The sequence below is a fragment of the Trachurus trachurus genome (assembly GCF_905171665.1).
Source record: "Trachurus trachurus genome assembly, chromosome: 15".
Lineage (NCBI taxonomy): Eukaryota > Metazoa > Chordata > Actinopteri > Carangiformes > Carangidae > Trachurus > Trachurus trachurus.
The window spans coordinates 21,302,658-21,328,028 of NC_139906.1; the positions used below are offsets into that span (position 1 = coordinate 21,302,658).

The 25,371-nt window shown below is 41.4% G+C and overlaps 2 protein-coding genes across 3 annotated transcripts; one reads left to right on the forward strand and one right to left on the reverse strand.

Annotated features, from left to right (window-relative positions):
- Window positions 1-10,722: 10,722 nt before the first annotated feature.
- Window positions 10,723-14,592, reverse strand: ccnj (cyclin J). 2 transcript variants are annotated; one of them, XM_083988746.1, is made up of 6 exons: window positions 14,476-14,592; window positions 14,185-14,274; window positions 13,266-13,476; window positions 12,890-13,189; window positions 11,737-11,896; window positions 10,723-11,088 (listed from the first exon to the last, which is right to left on the reverse strand). In XM_083988746.1, exons 2-6 carry the CDS (start codon window positions 14,251-14,253, stop codon window positions 10,749-10,751), a joined length of 1,080 nt encoding a protein of 359 aa, XP_083844872.1. In that variant the 5' UTR covers window positions 14,254-14,274; window positions 14,476-14,592; the 3' UTR covers window positions 10,723-10,748. The 2 variants fall into 2 exon arrangements, with proteins under 2 accessions (XP_083844872.1, XP_083844873.1); XM_083988747.1 differs by having other exon boundaries at window positions 14,185-14,303.
- Window positions 14,593-19,288: 4,696 nt separating this feature from the next.
- Window positions 19,289-25,150, forward strand: znf518a (zinc finger protein 518A). The gene is made up of 3 exons (XM_083987934.1): window positions 19,289-19,388; window positions 20,274-22,518; window positions 23,147-25,150. The coding sequence occupies exons 2-3, from the start codon at window positions 20,289-20,291 to the stop codon at window positions 23,815-23,817; spliced, it is 2,901 nt and encodes a 966-aa protein (XP_083844060.1). The 5' UTR covers window positions 19,289-19,388; window positions 20,274-20,288; the 3' UTR covers window positions 23,818-25,150.
- Window positions 25,151-25,371: the final 221 nt, after the last annotated feature.

Consider the following 25,371-nt stretch of genomic DNA (forward strand, 5'->3'; position numbering starts at 1 on the left):
TATAGAAGAAACCAATATGTTTAGCCCATGCTGTTGTTTTTTTATTTTTCTGTTCATTGTTTTGCTTGTATGTCTAATTGTAACTTGTCCATAACCCAATTGTTTGCAGCGTCTCTGACAGTAAATTATAATTTTCTTGTGTGTGATGAAACTGGCACACCCAAAGAAAACCCACAAGATCTCGGGGAGAACATGCAGTCTCCACACAGAGAGACAGCAGTTGGTTGGTAGACTGAGCACCAACACCTTCTTGCTGGGAGTGAACAGTGGTAACTAGTACTGAGCTGAAGTGCTGCTCTCTATTAACCCCTTTTGTTGTATAGTTCCTCTTGTTCGGGGCCTAAATTCAAGCTGTTGTGTCTTTGTTCCATATGGCACAAATATCCGCAGTGGCTGGGCAAACACTGGCAATGATGCACAAAGGGCATCCTCAGAGTCTTTCTTCTCAATGCTAAAGGCTAATTGACAGCCGCAAACCGGATTAGTTCTGGTCCCAGTTCACTAATTGGCCTGAGTAAAGCATCTTTGGCTAATGATGCCAGATCGCCCCCTGAGTATCGGATACAATGTCTCCAATGCAATGCCACATACACCCTCTTTGTAAAGCATCTCAGTGCTGCTTCATCCGCTTCAGCTTCAGCTCTTAAAGTGCGTTGACTGCTCCCACTGCAAACACTCAATCATGTCCAGCCGCCCTTCACCCCATCAAAGTCAATGAAGAACTTGGCTTTTAATCACCAAGAGGCATCATGTCCCCCCCCTCCCCTCCCTTTGACAAAGCAAGCGGTCCACTTCATCGATGGAGATGACAGAGGGCTATAATTCTGTCTGGCAGCACTGATGTTGAAAAATGTGGCATTTGACTCAGCTGTGACCGCTGAGTAAAAGCAAACCTGGAGCTCTCGGGCCAGTAAAGAGCTCTTCAGGTAGACAGGATGACAATGTGATGAAGTGCTTGTTTGGCCAGATTCTGACCTGCAAAGCTGTCAAAGGACATACAGACACTTCTCTGCCAATGATTTCATTCAGCATCTGGATAGTGTGCTATAGCCCCCATTCTTTATCATATCCACTTTTAGTAGCTATTTCAAAGTTTCCCATTTTGACTTTTGCATCAATGAATCTAGTCAGGGGTCAGAAAACAGAAGGTCTGGCGTTAGTGGTGGTTATGGAAGGACATGATTTGAGTTTTTCCTCAGTGTTTGCTCTTTGCTCTGTTGGTAAATGATCTGTGCTGCAGTATCCTTTAAAGCTCAACAATACCTCAGCCTTCTCCGTTTCACATGGATCATCTTCATCGATCCCTCTGCCTTCAATATTACCCCTATTATTATTTTGCAGAAAATATACTAAAATTGGAACATGTCAATTTTCCAGACATGACTTGAACACAATTCGTTATGTCATTTAAAGCAGTGGGCCCATTATAAAAATCACCATAACATCACCAAAAATCAACATAACAACACTATATATTAATACACATGCTTAATATGGACTGTGGCATGGAGATGTAGCAGCTTGCCTTGCGCATAGCTGAGCTTAATGTCACCTACCACCCTCCTTTCAGCACCTCGCTATAACACAGGAACACTGAGCACACTATTTTAGAACTGACAATGATGCTCACTGTGTCTCAATCTGAACCGACACTGTTTCACCCACTGATGTCACTAAATTGGGCGACAGACTCCAGAAGCAGCTAAAAAAACATGTTCAAAAATAGACAAAGCTTCAGAATCACAATGTGCGTAAATGGTATGATGAGTTTTACTGTTTGTTCAGGTGTCTGAGGCAGAGTTTCCTCATGAATACCTGGAGTGAAGTGGAAAAAGTCAGCCAGAGACGCGTCTGTCATGTAAAATATGGTGGGTTCTGATCACGTTACATGTAAATTATAGCTGCAAAAGTTTTTATGACCATGGTGGTCACAAACAGTATGTTGCTTTGTATTGTGATATATCAGAATCTCATCTGAATATACAGCTGAGACCTCAGTGATGTATTCATGCTGGCTCACATGCCTTGTGAGGCCAAATAGATTACAAAAATTAGAAAAATGATCTTGAGGTAATGTAATGATCATTTAAATCACATTTTCAAAACTCTGAACACAATATATCATTTCTATCTACGCAGTTGCTTATTAACTCTCCTTCAGATGCTGGACAATGTCATTTTTCACCATTTGCCTGACGAGGATGCTTCAGTCCCTGCAGCAGACAATGAGAGGGAAGTCCTGATGTGATCCCTGTGTAATCTGTGACTAAGCTGCCCCATGTAAGACTATTACATTAAAATCACACCAGTGAACTGTACAGTGCTTTCCCGTGGTATTACAAGATAAAGCTTCTTAAATGGAATTACAATGTTAACAAGATATTGCCAACCAACATCACCAACATCATTGTCAACGAAGTAACTAACTAATTAACTAACGGTCACATTCTTGTGAACAGCACATCTCAGTAAGAGGACTTTATTCAAAATAATACAAATGTTCATTTTGGCTGGTTAGAATTTGAGGTCAAAGGTCAAAGGACAATGTCGCTGCATGTGATTTTACAAAACACATTTTTGAAACAAGAAAGAATGACACTATTCAAATGATCTCTGTGAAAAGATCCATTCCCAAGTTTTTTCAGATTCAGTTATTCAATACATTGGTTGTAAGATGTGGTTAGTCTTTGTTTGCAGCTTTGATATATATGTAGCTTTGTGTATCATTTGTTGTCTGTCTCAGTCTCAGCGCCGGAGAGGGGAAACAGGTGTGTGTGAAAGTTATGATGTCAGCAGTCACCAAGGAGGGATAGAGCAGGCGGCAGCTTCCTGTGAGGCTGCCGATTGTTTTATAAAACTTTTTGAGGACTTACTCCTGCACCTGCTGACCTGCCTTCTTTCTTTTGGAACATCCCTTTTAAAGTTTCCAGAGCCCAAAACACAATCATCTGCCCGTTATATTATATGCAGTGGTGACACTATAATCTCTCACAATTCATTATTATATTTCAAATTTATTCATATGACAATAAACTTATTTATCAATATAAGATATTCTCCCACTGTCTACTGATGTACAGTGATAAGTGATTCTTTTTTATTAGACTTTGTATGGATAGGTTTTTGCAAATCAGGATTCACGATGCCCATTAAATTGGAATAAAATATTTTTCTTCTCATGAAATTATTGTGACAATGTGATTTATTCTTTACAGATAAAGTGAATATCTTCTCAAAACTTTATTGATCAGCCTCTTCCAAACATATCATTATGAAAATTGAACCACAATTAACCTTTATGATAGGAAATAAAAAGAGGAATGTGTCTGAAAATAAAATTATTCTGACATTATGGGCAACCGTGTAAAAACATAAAATATATGTGTATGTGTGGTATAATCAGTTACTAGTTTGCTTCTCTTTGTGTAATCCTGCTGATACACCTGTATGTTTTATGCCTTCAGCCAAAATTACATAATCAACACCATTTGTTACAGTTAAAGTGACGTAAATCTTCTTGTTAATCATCTCTATTATTAGCTTTTTTCAAGAGAAAGCATATTTTAGCCCTGACAAAATAGCAGACCTGTGTTGGTATCAGTAATGTACAGAAGTCAGCTGTGGATCAGTCCTCACACCAGTCTCCCTTTGGTTTTTGAACAGACAGACACAAGGTGAGGTTCTCAGGAAGCTGCTTGATAAATCAGACTTATCTGCTGTTTGAGGTCTAGGAGATTGCTTTCTCTGACCATTATGCTCATTTGAGGAGGAAAATCAACCAAAACATTTTTGTCATTGATTATTATGCGGGCGACTGTGTGACTGCGAGGTAGAGTAGGTTGTTCTCTAATCAGAGGATCGATGGTCCAAACCCGGCTCCTCTTGTCCACATGTAGAAGTGTCCTTGTGCAAGATACTAAATCACAGATTGCCTCTGATACTGTATATCATTGGTGTGCCTAGCAAAGCACCGTGTAAATATGTGTGCCAATGGATGGAAGTGACAAATAAATCATGTAAAGCACTATGAGTGGTCGTTAAGTGTAGAAAAGTGCCGTGTAAATGCGAGTCCATTTATTCTGCTGCTTCTCTGCCTTCATCCTCTTAGCTTCCTCACTTTTAATCAGTTAAAAAGCACAACTGCTGCCCCACTCCCAGTCTGGTTAAAGAGACACAGCTCTACCACGGGTCACTAATTCACCACTAATGTTTAACTTTAAACCTCTTGGGGTTGGATGCAGTGTTATGAAAAAAGATAAAGCTAAATCCAGGCTTGCGCCGTCACAGTTATGTGAATACCGCACATAATTACTGTCTTTTTAGAACAGAATATCTTTAATTATATCTTTGTGTTATATAGTTCAATTTACATTATGAACCTATGGACAAACTCAAGTCACAGTCCATCTTTTAGTGGTGTTGCATTACAGATAGCTCAACCTCTGTGCCTCCTCTTCTCAGCACATAGTCTCTATAAATGGCCACTTATCTTCACTTACCTTATCTGTGTTGTTCACAGAGGGGCAATTTTAGATCCCCTTCTGTTTTAGTCTGTGAAGCTGAGTTCAGTCAGGAAGACTATCTTTATGCCTCATCCATTCACAGTTCTATCTCACTCTCTTCCTCCTCCACACCATCCACCTCCAGTCCTAATATCCAGTGCCAGGGCGAGCTCATCAGTCCCCTGCTCATGCAGATCTCAAGCTTTTTCTTCTTCCCATCACTGCCACACAGTCTCACTCTCACTTGTCTTTGCCTGTTTTGCACATGACAAGGAAAGTCACAATAATATTTAAAGGTCAAGATCATAGTGACCTCACAAAATATGATTTTGGTCTTGTGAACACTCCTCAAGGTCATGCCTTAGCATTCAATTTAAAGAGGAACTATGCAAGTCCGGTCCGGTTTTGCTAACCCTCCTCCCGGCCGCGTGCATTTGTTTTCAGTGAAGCCGGCAAAAAAGCAATCAGTAAAGCAGTGGATAATGTTATATATCATATACAAGTTATGATGTGTATATTTGTGTATAAGGTTGGTTTTTGGCCAAACATGGACGCTACATGGGAGGCAGAGAGCCTCCATTCTCCCTCGTAACAAGATTTAACCATCACAGTTACACCTAAACTGTTTGATTAATGTTAAAATTTAGCATATTTGAGATAAAAATCCTGCATAGTTCCTCTTTAACTCAAGGATGAACTGATTAGATTCTGATGGCAAAAGGTCAAAGGTGACCACAGTGACCTCATGAGACAGTGGTTGTTCGTTATTCAAGATTTTATTTTGAAAATTTCACACAAATAGTATTTTAAATGACTCTAAATAACCTGGGGGCAACATGCCGGGTGGTGAGTCTAGTATTACCAAAGTTTCTATTCTACTTTTCTTCTCTGACTTGATGGTCTACTGCTGGTGCCAGGTTTCTGTTGTTTTTGCTGACACCGCTGGCACCAAGACAAACCACTCAAGTTCCTTTCAGAGGTCAGCCTGACGTCACACTGATCATCATCGAAAAGTGGAAAACATTCTGCTCCTTTATAGTGTAACAGATGGATGGGTGGGTGGTGGGTTTTTTTTCACATAAAGTGTTTCAACAACCAAGAAGAACCTGTGAAAACCATTCAACTTCCTCTTTTTTTTTTATCCTGAACTGTGTCTGGAAATGTAAAAAAAAAAAAAGAAAAAGAAAAAGCTCATATGGTTTTGAGATTTGGAGTTTCCCATGCTGCCTCGTAGTTATCACCCTGACTACACACTGACCTCTTTACTGACAACGATTAACACAGAACCACCATGTGTTCTGAAAGGTGTGTGTCTTAGCAGCTGCTCCACAGGAGGACTAGGTCAACAAATTAGATGACTTCATAAATCTCAGTCCACGTACTTGTTTGGCTACTGAGCCGATACCCACAGTGTTTGGGAGGGGGAAGCAGCAAGACAACTTCGGTCCTCATCACTATATTCATCAGTCTGCTTCCTCCTCCACAGGAAGCTCTGCATTTTATATTCCCAGAACGGAAATGCTATTTTAGTAAGTCTGCCACATCATGACATATAAGAATCAGGACTGCATCGGAGGTTTACTGGGACTATAGACCACATTGTTTTATAACAGGAAACTGACTTTAATTAGGGTCCATCAAGACCCTGACCCTGAGTTAATCACAAATCCAGAGTCAGAGGTGGATAAACAAAAAGTTGAAGTGGAAGGAAAACAAAGTCATTTGGGGTTTATGTAACTTTGTGTCTAAAGTTGTCTCTGATGTCCAGGACAGTGGAGACATGTGGTTCACCACGCAGGAACAGTTTTGATGCATGAGAATAAATATTTAGTTTATTCCTTCCCTAGATTTGACCAGCCAGCCAGTCCGGTTTATTAAAGTGGGCATTTCTTTGGCTACCAAAGAACAAACAAACTTATTTAAGTGATTTTTATGATGCTATATTCTGAATACATGAGACACATTGAACACTCTCACTGCTCAAATGCTCTATGACATTACTGAGTTTAGTGTCAGAGCTTATCTTCCTGCATACATTAGCTGTGCAGCCACAGAGATGGGACACATACTGCCCTCTGCAGTACGTCTGTGGTTCGTCACCGGGCTCGTCACCAGGCGTAGGCTGTTCATGATGGATCACTGTGCGTACTGTGTGAACGACACACAGGGAGATCACAGATCACAGACAGTACAGACAATCAGTAATGGGCGGCTGTGTTGTGGGTGGGGGGGATCAGTATCCACCATAGAAACAGAGCAGATTGCTTCTACCGTACACCCAGCAACAAGTAACTGTTATGGTGACAAATTAAAATGAGGCGGCACATTATAAAAGAATGTGTGCAGAGACATATTTAATGAATTCAAAACTTCACTCAGTATTGACTTCAAATGCAGCTCAATCGAATACACTGACCCATCTCCCCTCCTCAGCACCAACTGTTTGTCAGTTGTCAGTCAAATAAGTTAAACTGTCAGGTCGGTTTTACATCAGATCTGCTGTGGGCGACATGCAGCGATCTGCAGCAGCGATCTAATAATCACAGAACTGTTCGATTTTAGAGAACTTTTTCAACAAATAGGAAATATATTGCCTTAAAGGGATAGTTCAACATTTTGGCAAATTGGGCCATTGCCATAATCCGTATAGTTTTAGGAGTAGGTTTGTTACCTTTAGTTGTCGTTGCAAGCTATTTTTAGAATGGCCAAGCCGAGCCGCAAGCTGCTGGAAGCAGATGGGATTTCTCAGCCGTTCTAAAAATAGCTTACACTGACAAATAAAGGTAACAAACCTACTGCTATGACTATAGGGATTGTGGCAATGGGCCAATTTGCTAAAAAATGTTGAACTATCCCTTTAAAGATGAAAATGAACTGAATTAGGTATTTTAAATTTGTTATGTTCCATTGGATGATCTGACACCTACCTGTCACCGATCACAGACTGAGGAGATTCTTCTTCCTCTGGTTTCTAAGCAGATGAATGGATATTTATTTACTGTGGTGTTATCATGTCTGTGTGTCCAGATTTGACTGAATCATGACTCGGAGTTGTCTCTGATGGGAGTTTCAGATGTTCTTATTACAAAATGTTAGTTTCAGATGTTCTTGGTATACAAAATGTTAGTTTCAGATGTTCTTATTACAAAATGTTAGTTTCAGATGTTCCTAGTACAAAATGTTAGTTTCAGATGTTGATATTTGACAACTAATTAAATGATCTGCTCCATCTGACTTTGAGTTTTGAGATCATTATGTGTGATTTGATGTGATATGTGGAAGAATATTGCCAGTAAAAGACACGAGGAGCTCTCAGCCCCTTTTAACAAAGTATCTCAAAGAGTAAAACAGTTGGAGCAGCTATTCTGATGCTTCAGTTCCACATTTATACAGTCCCCCCCCCCCCCCCCCCCCCATTTCAGCTTATTCTCTCCTTTCACTATTTTTGGACAGTTTGCACTTTTCATCGAATAAAAAAATGACAGAAAACAAAGTAAAAGTCAAACGGGGAATGACATGCAATAAAGATGTGCACGGAATGTTGCAGATTGTGGTCAACACCTCAACCTCTTGGGCACCCTTAGTTTCACCATGTTGATTGGCATGTTGCTGCAGTTTTTATTAACTTGCTGTTCTCACTGCTGAGTCGAAAACCAGCAAATACGTCAGATCCAAAATTGCCTCTGGCCTCCATGCCACTGCAGTGGGGACGTTTTGTGTCCGTCGTGTCAGAAACATTAAGTCATCAGGACCATGCAGGACACACGAGGGTCTGTTATTTCAATAAAATATAGTCGGCTGGTTCTGCTATGTCTGCTGCTGTTGTGAACACTGATGATAAGTAAATCAGTTGACAGGGCAGGGCAGGGTATTTTTTGTGACTCGCTGGTCTGTGAGTCAACAATATGCTTGGAGCCCTCTGTGTTTGAGTGGTGGGAGAGGTAGCAGGCCAGATGCTTAACTGAAGTAAATGCAACAAAAGCACTATGTCAAAATGCTCTTTTACGTAATCAATAGGCAGAAACACCCTTTTGTTTAATTAATTAAGATTGATGAGAAGAAATGAGCCAGTCCAGTGGGATCATTTCAACTTGTAAAGACGGAAATAAGCATCTTATATAAAGAACTATTTACTATATATAAAGAAAATACATTAAAGGGCTGTGACCTCATACTCATAGACATACACTAATTATGACCCTATTTAACCTCAATGTTTATAACAATAGAATAAAGAGATTTTCCATGTCCATATGTTAAAAGGGTTTTCTATGGAGTTTTTCCTCAGTTGATGTGAGGGGTCTAAGGGCAGAGGATGTTGTTGTGATGCCATGTAAAGCCCTTTGAGACAAACTGTTTGTAAAAATGGGCTATACAAATAAAATTGCCTTGCCTTGCCATATGGCAGCAAAAAATAAAGCAGCATGAATTGCTCTCCACTGCCCATATCGAACAAGATTCAGCACAATGAATAATTGCCTGGCTTGGCTAAATGTAAAAAAAAAAAAGGTAACACTACTTGCTGGTTTGCTTTATCAGGCGTAATCAGCTAAAACCCCACAAATGCTTGATTATTTTACATCATTATTCATCATTATTTCTATTGCCACCAGTGCAAAACAGAGAATAGTTACATATTGAGCAATTGTTGTTTGGATCAGAAAATAGTACAATATGCTTTAAAATGTTAAGATATTGATGTTAGATGTACTTATTTACACAATAAAGAAGAGCACAGTATGAATATTATGAGATTCTTGTGTATAACAATGTTAAGTTCTCTGAAATGGAAAAGGACACAGGTGCTATGTTTGTATAATTTTTTTATTTTTTGTTTATCTTTTTCTTTGTCATTGAACTGTTAAACGGTTCCTTTCCATTTAGCAAAAAAAAAAAAAGAAATTACAGAGCTTTTGTATGTATTACTTTTGTGTTGGTTGTTGTAAGACATGGGGTTGTGTTATGTGTCATCTTTGAGTAAGAATGCTATGAATGTGAATTGTTGCATCTGTTTTTCATACATTGAAGTATTGTTTATGAAATTTAAGGGACCCGAGGAAGAGTGTCTTTTGTTCTACTGCAGCGGCTGATAAATTAAATAAATAGTTGAAGGTCAACATCACTGTGACATCATAATGTTCTGCACAAACACTCATATTGTAACTCAGGAAGTGAAGACTGTGACTAGATTTCCTTCAACGTGGCTGGTGGGTGGAGACAAACAACCATGTGGTGGTGATTCCAGTTTCCACTTACAAGAAGCTGGATTCCAAGAACCAAAAACAGACTATACACTGCATAACAATAACTTACACAGTAATTAAAGCAATCATATACATGTAATTGAATTGAAGTATATATCCCTCTGAACTGCAGTAGTAGCCTATAAGTAGAATGAAGGGTGTAGCCTGCCCTCGCGGCCTCGCCCTACATCGGCTGGGATTGCTTCAGCCTCTGAAGCCCTTCATGGATAAGCAGTTTGGCTAATGGATGGAATTATAAGATAATATTCAAATCCTGAACCGTATGAAACAAAGACAGTACAGTGAGAAATTAATCTCAGTTCAACTAACACAGATTTGTATTTTATTTAAAACTATCATCATAGAAGTGCACAGCACTGACTGAAATCCTCTGTGTACAGAAGAGCAACAATTACACAAACAAATCGTGACATCTAGAGGAGTATTTTCCTTCCTAGTCTCCTAGACTTACAAATGACACTCAAAGAAAAAAAAAAAAATCAAGGTATAGAAAGCAGACACAAACTGTGCTTTTTTACATCAACCACAAATCCATGTAAATCCCTTTTGTTACTGCCCTTTAAACTTAGCATAGTAGTGGTCATAAAGACTGCAGGCACAAGTTCAAAATGTTCAATACTTCTGAGGTACTTAGGCTTACTTAAATACAAGACTTTTTGGTCTGTAGCTAAATTATACAGTAACACTAGTCAGTACAGTGGTGCAAACACTGCCTTTAGTCAGCGCACAGATACATTCACTCCTCATATCTCAAACATCTTGGGAAAAAAAAAAAAAAAACTCACACAGGCTTTCCACAGAAAATTACAGTATGCATATTGCACATTGCGCACATCTTATGGTTCAAAGTGCTGTACTAATCTCCTCAAGTCTCTTCAAATTAAAAACACTCTTTTTTTCCTTCAGTGTATTCTGTTGTGTTCAAGAGAAGCAGGTCATCACCTCTTTCTTCCCCCCCCCCCCCTCTCCACAGGTGAGGACATCATCTGTCAAAGCACGGCGCAGTGCAGGTGTAGTGCATGCTGACTTGGTAAGCCCTGTTGGTGATGCTGGACTTTGGATCCAGCGAGGCGGTGATGGCCTGGGTGCTGCCGTGCTGGGGGCCGTTGGGAGCCTGCAGGCTGCCGGTGGAGTGGCTGAGGTATGAGGCAGGCCTGTGGTTAGCCTGCTGAGGGAACTGAACACCTGGCCTGTGCAGGTACTGGGCCACAGTGGCTGTCTGGCCTGAACTGTGGTACAGCATCTGCTGTTGCTGCTGCTGTTGCTGGCCGGGCGGCTGGCACTTCTGCTTGTTGGCCTCTTTCACATCACTGTCATGTGCACTGTGTTGGCAAAAAGGACAGAATTGCAGTGTTGATTAATGAAAACATTCAGCACAGCACTGCATTTTTTTTTAACCTTTATTTAATCTCGAGAATCACTGAGAGCAAAGAGTTTGTTATCATAAGTTTTAAACCGACCCAGAGACACAAGTGTCTGTAGTTTTAATGTTAGTTGTAAGTTATTCCAGGTGAATGCTGCAGAAAAACTAAAAGCAGTTCTTCCAAATGAAGTGTTTGTGGAATTTTGAGTGTCAACCAGTTACTTGAGCGAGTTGAGAATGGAGTATTAGACTAATATAACAGGAGGTAATTAGGAGGTAATGTAACAAGGAGGTAATGTAAAAGGTGCATCTTTTATATTAGTCTACCTCCTTGTTATATTAGTATAATCATATTATGATGGCATTTTTCCAATTAAAGCTTTGTAGATAAATTTAAAAAAAGAAAAGAAAATCTTGTTAAGTGTGTACCATGAGCTGTTCAGGTTCCTTCTACTCCTGTTTTTCACTGTGCTAACTGTGTCTATGTACACTGGGAGCTGTCAGCATCCATCTGCATCACTCTCAATCAAGTTCAACTCCTTCTTTATGATTAACGTTGTTGACTACTGTAATTTTTTTTTTTTTTTTAATCAACGCAGATACATACACGAGTAGCTTCTCAGCACACGGTACGAGGGTCTCCCATGTGTAGCCTGTGAGTTGCTGCAGGCGGGGGGGCCACGTAGGGGACAGGTGGAGGATGAGGCGGGAGGCGGCCACACACGCAGCGGCCACCAGTGAGGGGGCAAAACACAAAAACACATGATCTGAGGGAAGAAGAAGAAGAAGAAGAAAAAAATCCACAATCCATGAGAACATGAGGCAGGAAACTGTATTCTTCTACAAAGTAAAAAAAATGCAATAACTTTTTAGTGTGTAGGCTTGAGGCTCACGCCAGAATCTGACTTTTTACCATATAAAATATTATTAGACCATAAAAGGTTTCATGAAAACAGCATATTACATTTTCTGTAACTACAAAACGGAGCTAAAACTAAAACAAATGGCAGTAAGTGCATTCTGGCTGTGGAGCCGGTGGATTTTTGCTTTGTGTTGCTGCCCAGACTCTAGTAACTTTACTCTGGTTTAGTGATTTGTGGGTTGTTGAAGCAGCTGTTGCTCTCGTTGCCTCTCTGCTGCAGAGAAAAAGACAACTGGACAGCTCCAGGAAGGCTGCTAAAGCTAGTTGGTGACATAGCATTGGCTAGCTTTAGTTGAGGCAAAAACTTAATGTAGCCTACTCATTGCTCTTTTCTGTAGCTGAAAATGTATCATTTTTTATGAATCTACATCTTGCTAATTCAGGTGGTTATTCCAACCACATAAATCCAAACATGACAGAACATAAAAACCTAGCTGAAGTTCTGCTAAAGCTAACTAGTGTATCAGAGAGCAGTAGCCTCCCACTCCACAGTTTTTCAATACACTGCATTGCTCTTGCATTTTGCTTTTGCTCTTCTATATTTTCTGAAATAAAACTCCTATATAAAAAAGTAAACCTCTGTATTTTTGCTGTTTTTAACCTTTGTTAATAAATTTGTCTATCCGCTCTAGTTGGCGCTGGGAGTTTTTTTGACTGTATTTTCACTTCATTGTACAGCGGTGTATCACTAAGCTGTGTGATTTCATTTCAGAGATATGGAGGGTGACAGTTGAACATATAGGCCTATTTTCAATTAACTTTTCTCTAACTGACTCAGTTGAACTGCTTTACTAAATACTACAACTAGGGCTTAAATGTCATAAAAATTATAAATTACCTTGCAGGGAAACTTCCAGGAAATAATCTGCATATTTGGCCATGTATAGTTTAGTTTTCTCCAGGCTGGTCATAGGCCAGCCGTCATGGAGGTCTCCCTCGTGCACAGCTATAGACAGGTAGTACTCTATGAAATGGGCGGCTGTGGGGAGGTACAGGTTCCACTGAAAGGTTTCAAGCAGGAGCAGCTCCATGTGTAACAAACCCTGCTTAGTCAGGACCAGGTTCATGGAGCTCATGCAGCCCAGGTTGTTCAGGAGCTCCAGCTTTGGAACCCGATCTTCCCTTTCCTCGAATTTACCTGCAGAAGGGAACACTGGAGGGTCACAACACATCAAAGGTCAGACACTGGGGTGTGATGTCGGTGACACACTTACTGGCTAACAGAAGACATGAGAGCGAGACGATGTGAAGCTGCTGCATTGTGACATCGTATCGGTCCATGAAGAGGTCCAGCAGGTAGACGGCCAGGTGTCTGGCTGCAGGACACAGTCTGAAGCGGTTGCTTACGATGGCGATGAGGTCCGCAAAGTATCGTCTCAAATTCAGCTGAGGGGACTGGCCTTTGTAGGATGGCAACATGAGCTCCTGTCAGAGAACACACTGTAGTTGAGATCTCAGAGCACACTTTATACTCATTTAAGTCTAGATTAGTTACAATCTCTTATAAAAGTAAATATGCACCACACATAATACAACACGTTGAATACAAACACACAAATTAGAGCTAAACTGATCGATTTTCTTGGCCAATATTGGACCATATTGATAGAATATGTAGCCTCGTAGAAAACTGCACTATAGAAATACTTAGAATCTGCCTCACATAATTCTGAGGCATTATCTCCATAATGAAGCTCTGCCCAGCGAGCAATGCCAAGTTTAGTTGCAAACTCCTTTTCTATTATAGCCTATAGCCTACTGCAGGGACAGTTACAAATTTAAAGGATCCTTTATTTAAAATGTTTATATGCATTCATTTGAAAAATAGCCAACATGAGAATATTTTTTATTTCTTTTATCACCCTTTAAAGTTTCCCTTCTGACACACAGACACAGATTTGCAAAAAAAGAAAAGAAAAGAACAAGGTAGCCTACAGAACACTGACACAAATTATTTTTGTTACTGCCCTTTTAACTGAACATTGTAGTGGCCCTAAAAACAGAAAAACTGACACAAGAAAAATGAAATAAGATTTTTTTTTTGATGATGTCCTATTATAAACATTGAACTCATTGTAACTTTTTCCACGTCTGTTTTGGCAGCCATCACACAGGTCATTGTGTCCCACTCACTTTGAAGCGTAGCGACTGGTATATGTCTGCAGCCAGTTGTCCTCTCCACCATTGGTCCTCCAGCTCCATTGAACACGGCGCTTTGGAAACCTGTGGCAGGCAAATACAACCAGCTCATGCTGAAGGTGGAAAAGACACAATGACACACACATACCTCGACACAGTGTCATGCAACATCCACATAACTACAGTTCACGGTAGCGGATCAAGACTCGGTAGGCTACTGTGATCGATCGCCTGTCGATTATTGTAAAACCTGTTAAAGTTGGCGGTTTGAAAGATGAGACTCACCCAAAGAGCACATACAGCGACTGTTCGGGTAGTTTCACTGAAGTAAACTTCAACTCAGACTATCCGAACATGCTTCCCCTCACTCATTGTTGTAGTGTTGTAGGCTCAGCTCAGCACGAGTTCAGCAAACGCTACTGTTGCATTCAAGTGCTATCGGAAACAATCACGGCAAGTTTTGAGCGCGTGAACAACGAGGCCTGTGGGTGAGAAAGAGGCGGAGAAATGAGACCGAGAAAAGCCAGAGTGGTGAACAGCACACAGCCGGAGGGATAAATAGCTCTACATATGTTTTCAAAGCTTTTTTAATACAAAGCTGCGTTCGGTCAAAGGATGACATTTTATGGCGATTTCATAGAAAGTAAAAACAAAAAAAGCACTGCATACAGACTCAATTCGCTGCACGATTATAAACTACGTAAATTAACGGCTTTGTATGCCTACCAGGCCGTTTTAAATAGACAATAAGTAGTGTTAGAGTGAATTTCTGAGGTGAGCGATAATTTTCCGAGTTGCACCTGAAGGCACCCTTTCATTGCTCGGGCTGAGCTTGACACAGGACGCAGCCAATTACAAGTGAGTATAACAACTGTCAATATCCAATCGCTGCACGGCCTTCTGGCAGCCAGATGCAGCCAATATCCAATAACAGCGAATGGAAAGATTATGGCCCAATATCCCAGCAAGGAGAATTAACTGATGGAGGTCTGGGATTTAGTTTAATGAGGACACAATTACTGCTGATTGGGAATGTGATCAGACTTCATATATATTCATGTTATTTCACTGTAACGGTCTGTTGGCATCAGGTTAGGTCCTTGATGTGAAAAAGTCTGAGAATCAAATTGAAGAAAAGATTATTAAAATGTATAATATTTAACTCCCAACATAGGATATTGAAACAAAGTAGGCCACAGCCATGCTGCATGTCGAGATCTAAACAGGATAATACACATAGGAGGTTACAAAGTGATCCTAAGGCACACTCTTATTTGGGCGCAATGCAGTCAATCAGTTTAAATTGGGGCCATTTGATTTGAAATAAAATCTGTGGTAAGGCACTGAACATAGATTATCTTCTACTCATGATTATAAATAGGATCACACTTTAAAAGTAAGAAGAGAAAATTAGATTAATCAGATTTTGTTATGTTCGTATGGATAGATATACCTACTGTAGGTAGATTGAGAAAGATGGTCTGCTTGTTTTTTTGTGTGGTTTTATTTATTTTTGCCGATATTCTCAGTTATCATTTAATAACATCCAGAGAAACTAATTTGTCACTGAAACTGTTTGTCTCTTGTCTTTTACACCGATCCACCTGAGCCCATACACAGTAAGTGAATCTTTCTGTGTATAACATGCATAACTTACCCGTGAATTATGTCATAAATGTATGAAATATAGCACAAAACTCATATATGAGTGGGAGAAAATACGTGTGTGTGTGTGAGTCAAGGCATGTGGCTATATGAGTTACCCTCACACTGCTGTGATGGAAACGTCACCTCTTTTTGGTTCATTTCCTTCCCGCTGGGTCTGGTTTCACCCGCTCAGTCTGACTCTGGCCCCGTCCTAAGACATCGACAATAACAGTATTTGTCTGTAGTTAGTGAAATGTTTTCTCAAACATGCTTCTCCCCAGAAAAGAAGCCATGCATGTTTAATGTTGACAAAATGCTCGGAGTCATTTCAAATTCAAAATGGGTCAGTTTGCCCCAGCAGCGTAGCACAATTCAATTTGACCCAAATACGTAGGTTAAAGCAACATCAAACGTTACACAATGGCTTCCCTGTCCTTCAAGAGAAAAAGGACTTTGATCTGATATGCTACTCCATGTCATCCCCAACAACTCAATTTGGTAATGACAGCTACCAGTATTTTTATATGTCATAAAGGAATAAAGCAATAGCCTACAATATTCAGTAGCTTAGAGTTTATATGGTGTGGTTGCAGCTATAGGGGATGATGTTGTATCTCAAGAAAATGAACTCTATTGAAACCTTTAAAGTAAAATAAATGTAGTTTTGGGTTACTCAATGCCACTTTATACAGACATTTATTGTTATTGACTATAAATTATGCTCTTTTTTATGTTTATTGATGTTTGTTTGGACAGTGACGATCTACTGAATAAGACGTCATAGTTGTTCCATGTTGTGCTTAAATAATAAAGGCAGAGCAGTCCAGAGGTTGTGGCTGTGGTGGCTGGCAGGGGGTGAGTCTTAAGAGGATTGGATTGGTAATTCTATCTGCTCTGTGGTACAAGCTGTTGAAGTGGTGGGTTGTCTTGCTCTAAATGGATTGAAACCGTCTCCCAGAGGAGAGCAGAGGTGTCCCGGGTGGAGGGAACGCTGTCCTTTCTTTGCTTTTGTTCTCCCTGATGTGGTGTGGTCCTTCTCAGGGGAGTAGCAGACAGCCATTGACTTGCTCAGGAGGAGCGTGAACAACCCACTGCTGTTCTCTCTGTGAACAGTCCAGCAGAAATACCAAAGGAGAAGACTTCAACGCTCTGACTCAGTTATTGATATTACATTGGACTGGCGTGTAATGATTCCTGAGTGTTTGCAGAAGGAACCTTATCTTTGCAAGCGAGTGTTTGTGATGCCGAAGATCTTGAATGAGTCATCTGGTGTCTAAGTTTAAATCATTGATTTTTCTGCAGAACATCCCTGGTTCCTTGGCAACTCAAATGCTCATCTTTATCCTGTCTTAGTGTTAGGGTGGTTCTGCAAATTGTTGGCAGCACAACAGTTATTCTGCCCATATAAGATGCATATGATTTAATAGAAAGCCTGCTGAGTCCATCTATTGGCAACATGTGGATGAGGACAGTAGATGAGGACAGTAGTGGGAATAATACTTTGATCAATGAAATATGACGTGAGGTTAAATATGAAAATGACATGCTTCATGATATACACCCGAGAATCTGGATGTAATAAAGTGTCTCACATTTACTGAACTCAAGCCCATGCAGGCAGCTATTTTTATGACTGTTATTGAACTATGGGGAGCAGCACTTCATTGTGTGTGTTTGTGAACTGCTGGACAGACACAAAGGGCATCCTGCCTCTCTCTATCACAGCAGAAGTGAGCTGCAGCTTTACTTACCATATGTTCTGTAGCATATGAGTTTTACATCATTTACTTTACTTGCTTGGATTAATAGGGCACAGGTAGCCTACAACTGAGCATAGAAAATAAAACTCGTTATTAAAAAGAGACCTTTTCCTCATTCAAAATCACTTATATCCTACCTCAGTCTGCCCATAGATTATTAGCTTTTCAAGTTTGTTATTGTGTAATATAGATTTTTGAGGTGTCCACTTATGTCATAATAAGCAAGGAAATGTGCTGTGTGGCCATAGTCGGATATCATACTGCATCAGTTGACCTGTGGACTGTTAAAACATCCTCTGTAGGCTACCTGTCAGTCAGGGTGTGCATGAGATCATGCTGTGCGTGTGTTATGGGAATGGGCTCACCACCCAATCATAACCAAACACCTCACCTCAGACTAACAAAACTTGAATAATTTTGGTTTCGGTTTGTTTCGCTTTAGATGGTGATTTCACACCCAGTCTGCCCAGAGAAAATGTTTGGTGGCAGGACGACAGGTCCCAAATGACAGCAGATATTTAAAGCAGCAGCATGAAAGAGGTTTACAGCCTCCTCACTGTTTACTACATCAGCCTCTCTTGTTAACCTGAGGGCAGTCACTTACCATCATCTCTGGAGGAGTGGTATCACTAGATGGGACAGGCTGAGGCCTAACACCCTAAGAAAAACTGTCATTGCTTCATATTCTGTGGCTAATCTTTGTAAAGTTCTGAGTGTTTTATACCGGGGGTGTCAAACTCATTTTAGTTCAGGGGCCACATACAGCACAATTTGATCGCAAGTGGGCCAGACAAGTAAAATTATAGCATTATAATATGAAAATTCTACATTTTTCTCTTTGTTTTAGTGGAAAGAAGTATAGGTAGCCTAATATTAAGATGTTTACAGAACTATCCTTTCACAAAACATTATGAACAACCTGAAATTTCTCAATAACAATTAGGCCTATATGTGCAATTTCAACAATAGCCTTATGCCTCTTCTGTCTTCGTAATTTTCACACTTGACAAATTCATCCTGCAGGCCGGACCCTATCTGGCAGGCCGACTTTGGCCCACGGGCCGTTTACCCCTGTTTAATAATACTAAAGCACTCATAGCTACTTTAATACAAAAAGCAGAGGAATGTCACACTGAAGGTTCACATTTTTCTCTCTGTGTTCAGTTATTGTTCTACACACTCAAACAAGTTCATTTCCTTTGTGTGATGCAGGAGCCTTTAAGGCTTTAGCCACCAAATCTTATTAATTCTGCACATTATTTAAGTTATATATTATTTTATATTACTAAAATAGTAGCCTAATATTAACATTTTGATATGAGACAAGCCAGTTCACTTGGGTGTTGGCTAGCCTGTAGATTACTGCTGTGGCCTTTTTGTGCCTGTTACATTGTTGACCATCAGTCCACACTGACCCAAACTGTTAATCTGAAAGACAGTTACCAGCTGGTAGTAGACAGTCTTTGTTGTAGGCCTACCAAAACTGAATTGAGATGTAACATTGCAGCGCTTGGTGTCGTTTACATTGCGCTGACAGTGTACTTTATGCTGTTAATGGTCTTCGTCATCCATTACATTCATATTGTAATGTATGTGTTTGCATAAAGACGGGTCGGAGTGGCTGCAGGCCGAGTCGAGAGGCTCAGTGCCTGCATGTGTGTGTCTGTGTGTGTCTCTGTGTGTGTGTGCAGGCACCAGCTACAGGCTAAAGGAGCTCACAGGCTGTAATCCCCGGATGAGACCATCATGGCTGCCACTCGCTGAGCTGTCAAGCTCTCCACAAAAGAAAAGGTAAAAAACCGAGACAACTACATTAAAAACTACGACTGTGTTATTTATCTACAACGCCTGGTGCGTTCAGGTGCAGTAAGAACTCGATGCAATGTTAAAAAGTAGCTCCGGTGTAACTTTGTCGCTTCGCTTTTTATTCTCCAAGTTATTCCGTCTTTTCTAAGCTCTTGTGCGTCACGTTAATTCAAATCACTCAAACGTTATTTCAGTAAACGTAACAGCCGTTAGCTCGGTTACTAGGTAACCACGCGTATTTTCACGCGAAGCTAAACGGAGCTTTAACGGGATCTCAGCGGGAGAGTTCGGTCTGAACTTTGCTGTTCCCGAGGCGTCTCTTACAAAGGCAGTCTCATCACTTTGTTGTGGTCAAATCAAACTACACAATGGCCGCACGACTCGCCGATTATCCCGCTGCTAAAAAAAGTCACAGCCAGCATCTTTCTGCTCTGTTTATCTGTGCATACGTCTGTTTATTGTTGGTTTAAAGTCGTTCCTTCATCACAGCGTGTTGAATAGTGTTATAAGCAGAGTATGAAGTTTGTCCAGTGTGAGCAGGTGAGTTTAGTGTAGTTTCCTGCACCTGGTTGCTGATAAGAATCCAAGTTCCTTGTTGTCTACATGTTGTTGGTGTGGTACATTATTACCTATGCAAAGGCAGGTTGGTGTGCAGCCAGCAACAGGTGGACCTGGAGTAAAATGGCATCAGACTGGGACTGTGTGTGTGGGTTCAGCGTGTAACTACAGTCCAGCACACAGAACATGCTGGGTCTGTTCAAAGCTTTTCATGAACAAAAGTGAATGAAACACACTCGTTGAGTTGTTACATTCATCTTGAAGCTGCATTATTTTTTAGATGTGTGTGTTTTTCCCCCCCTGCACTTTCAGAAAGCTGGAAAAACCATGGATTCAATGGATTCCTCTGCAGCTACCTCCGCTGGAGATAATCAACTGTGTTTTAACAAGAGGACTAGAAACTGGCACAAACGGCTCCACCTCAGGAAGGCCGCCGTTCAGCCCCCAACTATGCAAAGTAAAGATAAGCGTGGACCAAAGAAGATAGCAGGAGAATGGGAGCAGACTAAAGTGTGGCCTTCATCAAAGAGGACCCCCCGGAAAGCACAACAGAGTGAGCACAGGACAAATGACGGCAGGAATACACTTCAGTTCACATGCTCTCAATGCAGGGACAACCTGGAATACGGTCCCAAAGACTTGGTGAGACACTTTGAGGAAAACCACAGGGGGAGCCCACCAGTCTTCCCCTGTCACATGTGTTCTTTTAACACACATGACTTCTCCTGTCTACAGGTTCATCTGTTAACCCACAAGGACACTTTTTCTAGTTGCATAATTTGTAAAGACAGCGTTCAGCGCACATGGCCTGAGTTCAGGGCACACCTGACAAAGTATCACTGCAAAAATGGCAAATACTCATGTGAAACTTGTCAGAGATTCTCCACGGGTGATGTGGAGGTATTTTTAGAACACATGTGTGTGCACGGTTTAAGCCCGGAAGGAGCTAATGCTGATCTATTGCTGCCCACGAAGGACAAGAAACAGTTTGGGCCCAAAACAACCACTCAGACTTTACGTTGTCAGCTCTGTGGCTACGAGGCATCTCAGAAATGGTTGATTACTAAGCACGTTAAAGCTGTCCATGTTTGCCAGAATGGTAATCAGAGGAAGAAGAAGAAGGAGCTTCATTCCATAGCAATGAAACCAAAAGATCCCATCCCAAAAATGAAGCCTAGATTAACAAGAAGTGCAGTTAGGGAAATGTGCTGGCTGACACAGGACTGCCTGTCTCTGCCAGGGAGAGAATTCCTGGATAAATACTGCCATCTGTCAGATCCACAAACAACACTAGAGGAGACTCAACAGTTTTTGATGAAATCTGTCGCCGGGGAAAGTGGCGAGGAGAAATGGACCAAGGCTCTAAAGACTGTTTTGTCGAATGTCCCTCAAGATGTGAATCTTCACCCAAAGTCAGAGAACGGCATCATGTCGGACTCGTCGGATCTCACCGTCCTCACGGTCAAGAACAAGATCACCGTAGCTCAGCACGGTGCCGCTTACGCCAAAAGGTTGAGGAGGATGACCTCGTCGGAGAAAGACACCACGGCGCCCCCTGAAGGTGGCGCCGATGATGCCCGGAGTGTGGTCGACCAGAACGGGTGTCAGTCCAGTGTAAATGATCATATGCCTTCCCCACAGACCGAAACCAAACTACATAATGACATCTTGGTGTCGGCCCAGGCTGAGGCATCGGAGTGCACTCAGATGCAAGAAAACAGAGAGAATCAGGAATTAAAGACTGAAGACACTGAGGAAGATGCTAAAAAACACCAAGAACCCATGCACCAAGACGTGATTGATATCTCCAGTGAGCTGAAGCTGACGAACGAGAGTGCAGAGCAGACACCCGTTCATAGGGTCCCACCAAAAATTAAAAGACCGAAAAGAAGACGGAAAAGAAAGGCAGCGCCCAAGAGAGCAGATAAAAGACCATCAGGACAACCCTTAAAGATAGTGCTGAAGAAGAATCCCGTGAAGGAGAAGCAGTGGGTGTCCCAAAGCTCTTTGTCTCCATCAGGAGCCGGTGCCATGGACGACTGTCCTCACACAACAGTGGAGACGACAGCGCAGCTTCTTCATGATGTGCCGCTCACGGAGGCTCAGCAGAAGAAATGGACCAAAGCTTCCAAGACCGACGCGTGTGATCCCGCCGAAGGAAATCTGCAATCGAACCCAGGAGAAGAACTCATCCCCAGTTGTGCCGCCGCGAGGCCGTCGGGGTCTAAAAATATGGCTGAAAATGAGGCTGGCATGCTGGAAGGCCCGCCGTCGAGCCACCAAGAAACGCGAGATGACTCGGAGAAGTCGCAGCAGTTTGCAGAAACGGAGGCCGACGAGGGAAGTTCAGCTGCTGAGACGGGACGGTCCACCTCGACGACGGGTGAAGTGGAGATGTCCCCCGAGAACGTAGCGCTGCCGCAAACATCAGGCGGCGACCGCGGCGGCGGAATGGACCACCATGTGTCTGACAGTGAGAGGAGCTCAGCAGCTGCTGCAGCGGCTCCTCATTGCAGTTACACACAGTCTGTTTCCCAACCTGTTATTACACCACAGGGTAAGAGTGCAAATTACAGTTTCTACACAGACTTTATGGTTAAAGTTTTAATAAGCAGTGGTAGCCTACTTCATGCATTTTAACATTTTTTTTTTTAACCCTCCTGTTGTCCACCTGGGTCAAGGAAGGAAGGAAGGAAGGAAGGAAGGCAGGAAGGACGAAGGGAAAGATGGGAGGAAAGAGGGAAGGAAAGATAGATGGAGGGAGGGAACAGATTAGGTCCATTGGGTCAAAAAGGAAGGAAGAAGTAAGGATGAAGGGAAGGAAGGAAGGAAAAAAGGAAGGGAGGGAGGGAAAATGGATTGTGGAAAGAAGGAAAGGGAAAAAGGAAGGAAAGAAAGATGGAGTGAGGGAACAGATTTGTTCAAGGAGAAAAGAAGGAAGGGGAAAAAGAAGGAAAGAAAGCTGGAGGGTCAATTGGATCAAAAGAGGAAGGAAGAAGGAGTAAGGACGAAGGGAAAAAGGATTGTGGAAGGGAGAAAGGAAGGAAAGAAGGAAGGATGGAGGAAGGGAACAGATTTGACTCAGAAGGACAACAGGAGGGTTAAATGTCACACTTTGAGAACCTATATGTTTATAAATCACCTTGAAATAAGTATTTTAACCTTTTTTTTTTTTTATCTTACAGGTAAGGTGAATCTGGAAGATGCAAATGTTGCTCTCTGTGTGGAGCAACAAGAGACAGAAGTGCCTGCAGACGCTCTCCCGAGCAGCAACCCTTTGCCCGTGGGGGAAGCCATCCAACAGGAGCCCTCGCCAGCCTCCGGGCGTCGGTGGCAACCGGCCCCAAAAAGCCAGGAGAGGACCCTGAAGCTAGTAGCCATAAATCCCTCTCAGCTGGTGAAGCGTCCAGCAGGAGACCAGCCCGTCGTGGTGCTAAATCATCCAGATGCCGACATCCCCGAGGTGGCCAGGATCATGGAGGTGGTGAACAGGTACAGAGGGGAGGTGCAGAAGGTCACGCTGTCCCGCAGGACTCTGAAGGCTCTCTCGGCCGCTAACAGCGAGGGCCCCGAGACTAATGAGCCCACGGACGACCCCGACTCGGCGGGGCCCGGCAATAACTCTGTACAGGAGCGATTCGTTTTGAAGATGAAGTTTCGCAGGTTGAGCAGGAAAAAGTACGAGGTGGTGGGAGTGGTCTCTCCGAGCAGGGACGTGGCCACGGAGTTTCGCTGCTGGTTTTGCGGCCGGATCTTTGTGAGCCAGGAAATGTGGATGCTTCATCGGCAGCGACATCTGATGGAGTGGAGAAGGCCAAACTGTGAAAACTCTTTGAATGTCGCACACACTGGATGAAAAACAACAACAAACAAAAAAAACTTGTCTGGAAAAAGACAATGTTGCAATACAACAAAACAATAATGGAAATCATGATATCCAATCTCCTCAGTTTTTTAAGGTCTTAATTAAGAGTGTTTTTGTTTTTTTTTGTTTTCTTTTGAGGAGAATCAAATCATGGAGGGTTCATGTTCTCAGGGTAATTTGAACATTTACCTTTGTCTCTGTCCCAGTCTCAGTAGCTTGATACAAACTCTTTCTACAGCCACAAGGACGTGGAGTTGACAATTTACTTGTTTGTATTTTTAATTTTTAATTTTGTCTACGCAATAGCTTTATTTAAGGTGATTTAAGTACACTGTTGTATGGAATCTTGTATAGAACACTGTCATGTATATTTGCCATACCATCTTATGGATCAGTTTATGTACGGGTAGGCTATACAGTGTGGTAGCTATAATATTTATGTTTTTGGAATGGGACGCAGAGACCCACAGGTTACTCAGATATACCAAAACTGTGTTTAAAAAAAACAAACAAAAAAAAAGACAATAAGCTGTTTTATTCAACATTTATTTATGACTCTAGGTCTAGTCTTTATATACTTTACTTTGTGTTTTCTTTTTGGCCTTTGGATGGAAATCAGTGAATTTGTACAATTTTTGTATAAACTTCCAAATTATGTTTAAATCTCTAAGAGGAATATTTTCATGCTTTCACTCAATGGGAGCAGATACCGTTGAAGAGGATTAATTTTAAAACATAAACCCTTGTTTGTGATGTAGATCAAATACTTGGATTTTTAAAGATTAAGAGGCCTGGATGATTTTTTTTTTTTTTTCCATTTATTTTGTTCTCAACGAGTTTCCTCTCGTTTGACTTGAAATGATAATCTTATCTTTTAATTGCACTATGAAAGGAGGATTTATATTTCCTGTTACCTCACCTTATCAGGCCTGAACCTTTTGACAATCTCAACTAGAGTCCTACTGTGGCGAAACATTTCCTTACGCAGCCATGATCCCTCAGTATTCACAGCAAAGGGAACTGTGGCTCCTCTTTGTGTGAATGTGTGCGTGAGAGAGAGAGTGAGAGTGTGTGTGTGTGTGTCTAAGTCAAGATTTACCTAAGTTGTGCATGTATTCCCAGCTCTGGAGTGTCAGAAACTGAGTGCGTCTGTGTATGTATATCGCTATATACACATAACGCTGTATATATACTTTTTCAATTTAGATAAAAGATTTATAATTGTATATAGTCCAGCTAGAGGTACTGTAAAATATTACCAGAGAATTTTCACCAAGTGCCTAGGAGTTTTTGTTATGCAACAGATGTGCATGAGTATGATAGCATTACTTGTTGAACAGAGAATAAATGAAGCCGTTGTCATTTCTTGGTTGTATTTTTGTGATAACAGAAGATGTGAGTTGAATAATGCAACACAAGAAAAGAGTTTTATTAAAACAAAATATACAACTTTGCAATTTTTCCCCCCTCTTTAAAGTACTGCTGTCATAAGTGAATTATTTGTCTACCTGCTTCCCTCTGCTACAGCAACACTGTCTCATTCCT

Excerpts from the sequence above, each read along its gene's own strand:
- ccnj (XM_083988746.1), bottom strand. The coding sequence starts at position 14,253 with ATGGAGCTGGAGGACCAATGGTGGAGAGGACAACTGGCTGCAGACATA. Across the intron at positions 11,897-12,889 it reads CCTGGAAGTTTCCCTGCAAG|ATCATGTGTTTTTGTGTTTT; the intron begins GTAATTTATAAT and ends TTCTTCCCTCAG. Across the intron at positions 11,089-11,736 it reads TGTGCTGAGAAGCTACTCGT|TGCACATGACAGTGATGTGA; the intron begins GTATGTATCTGC and ends TTGCCAACACAG.
- znf518a (XM_083987934.1), top strand. The coding sequence starts at position 20,289 with ATGGATTCAATGGATTCCTCTGCAGCTACCTCCGCTGGAGATAATCAA. Across the intron at positions 22,519-23,146 it reads ACCTGTTATTACACCACAGG|GTAAGGTGAATCTGGAAGAT; the intron begins GTAAGAGTGCAA and ends TTTATCTTACAG.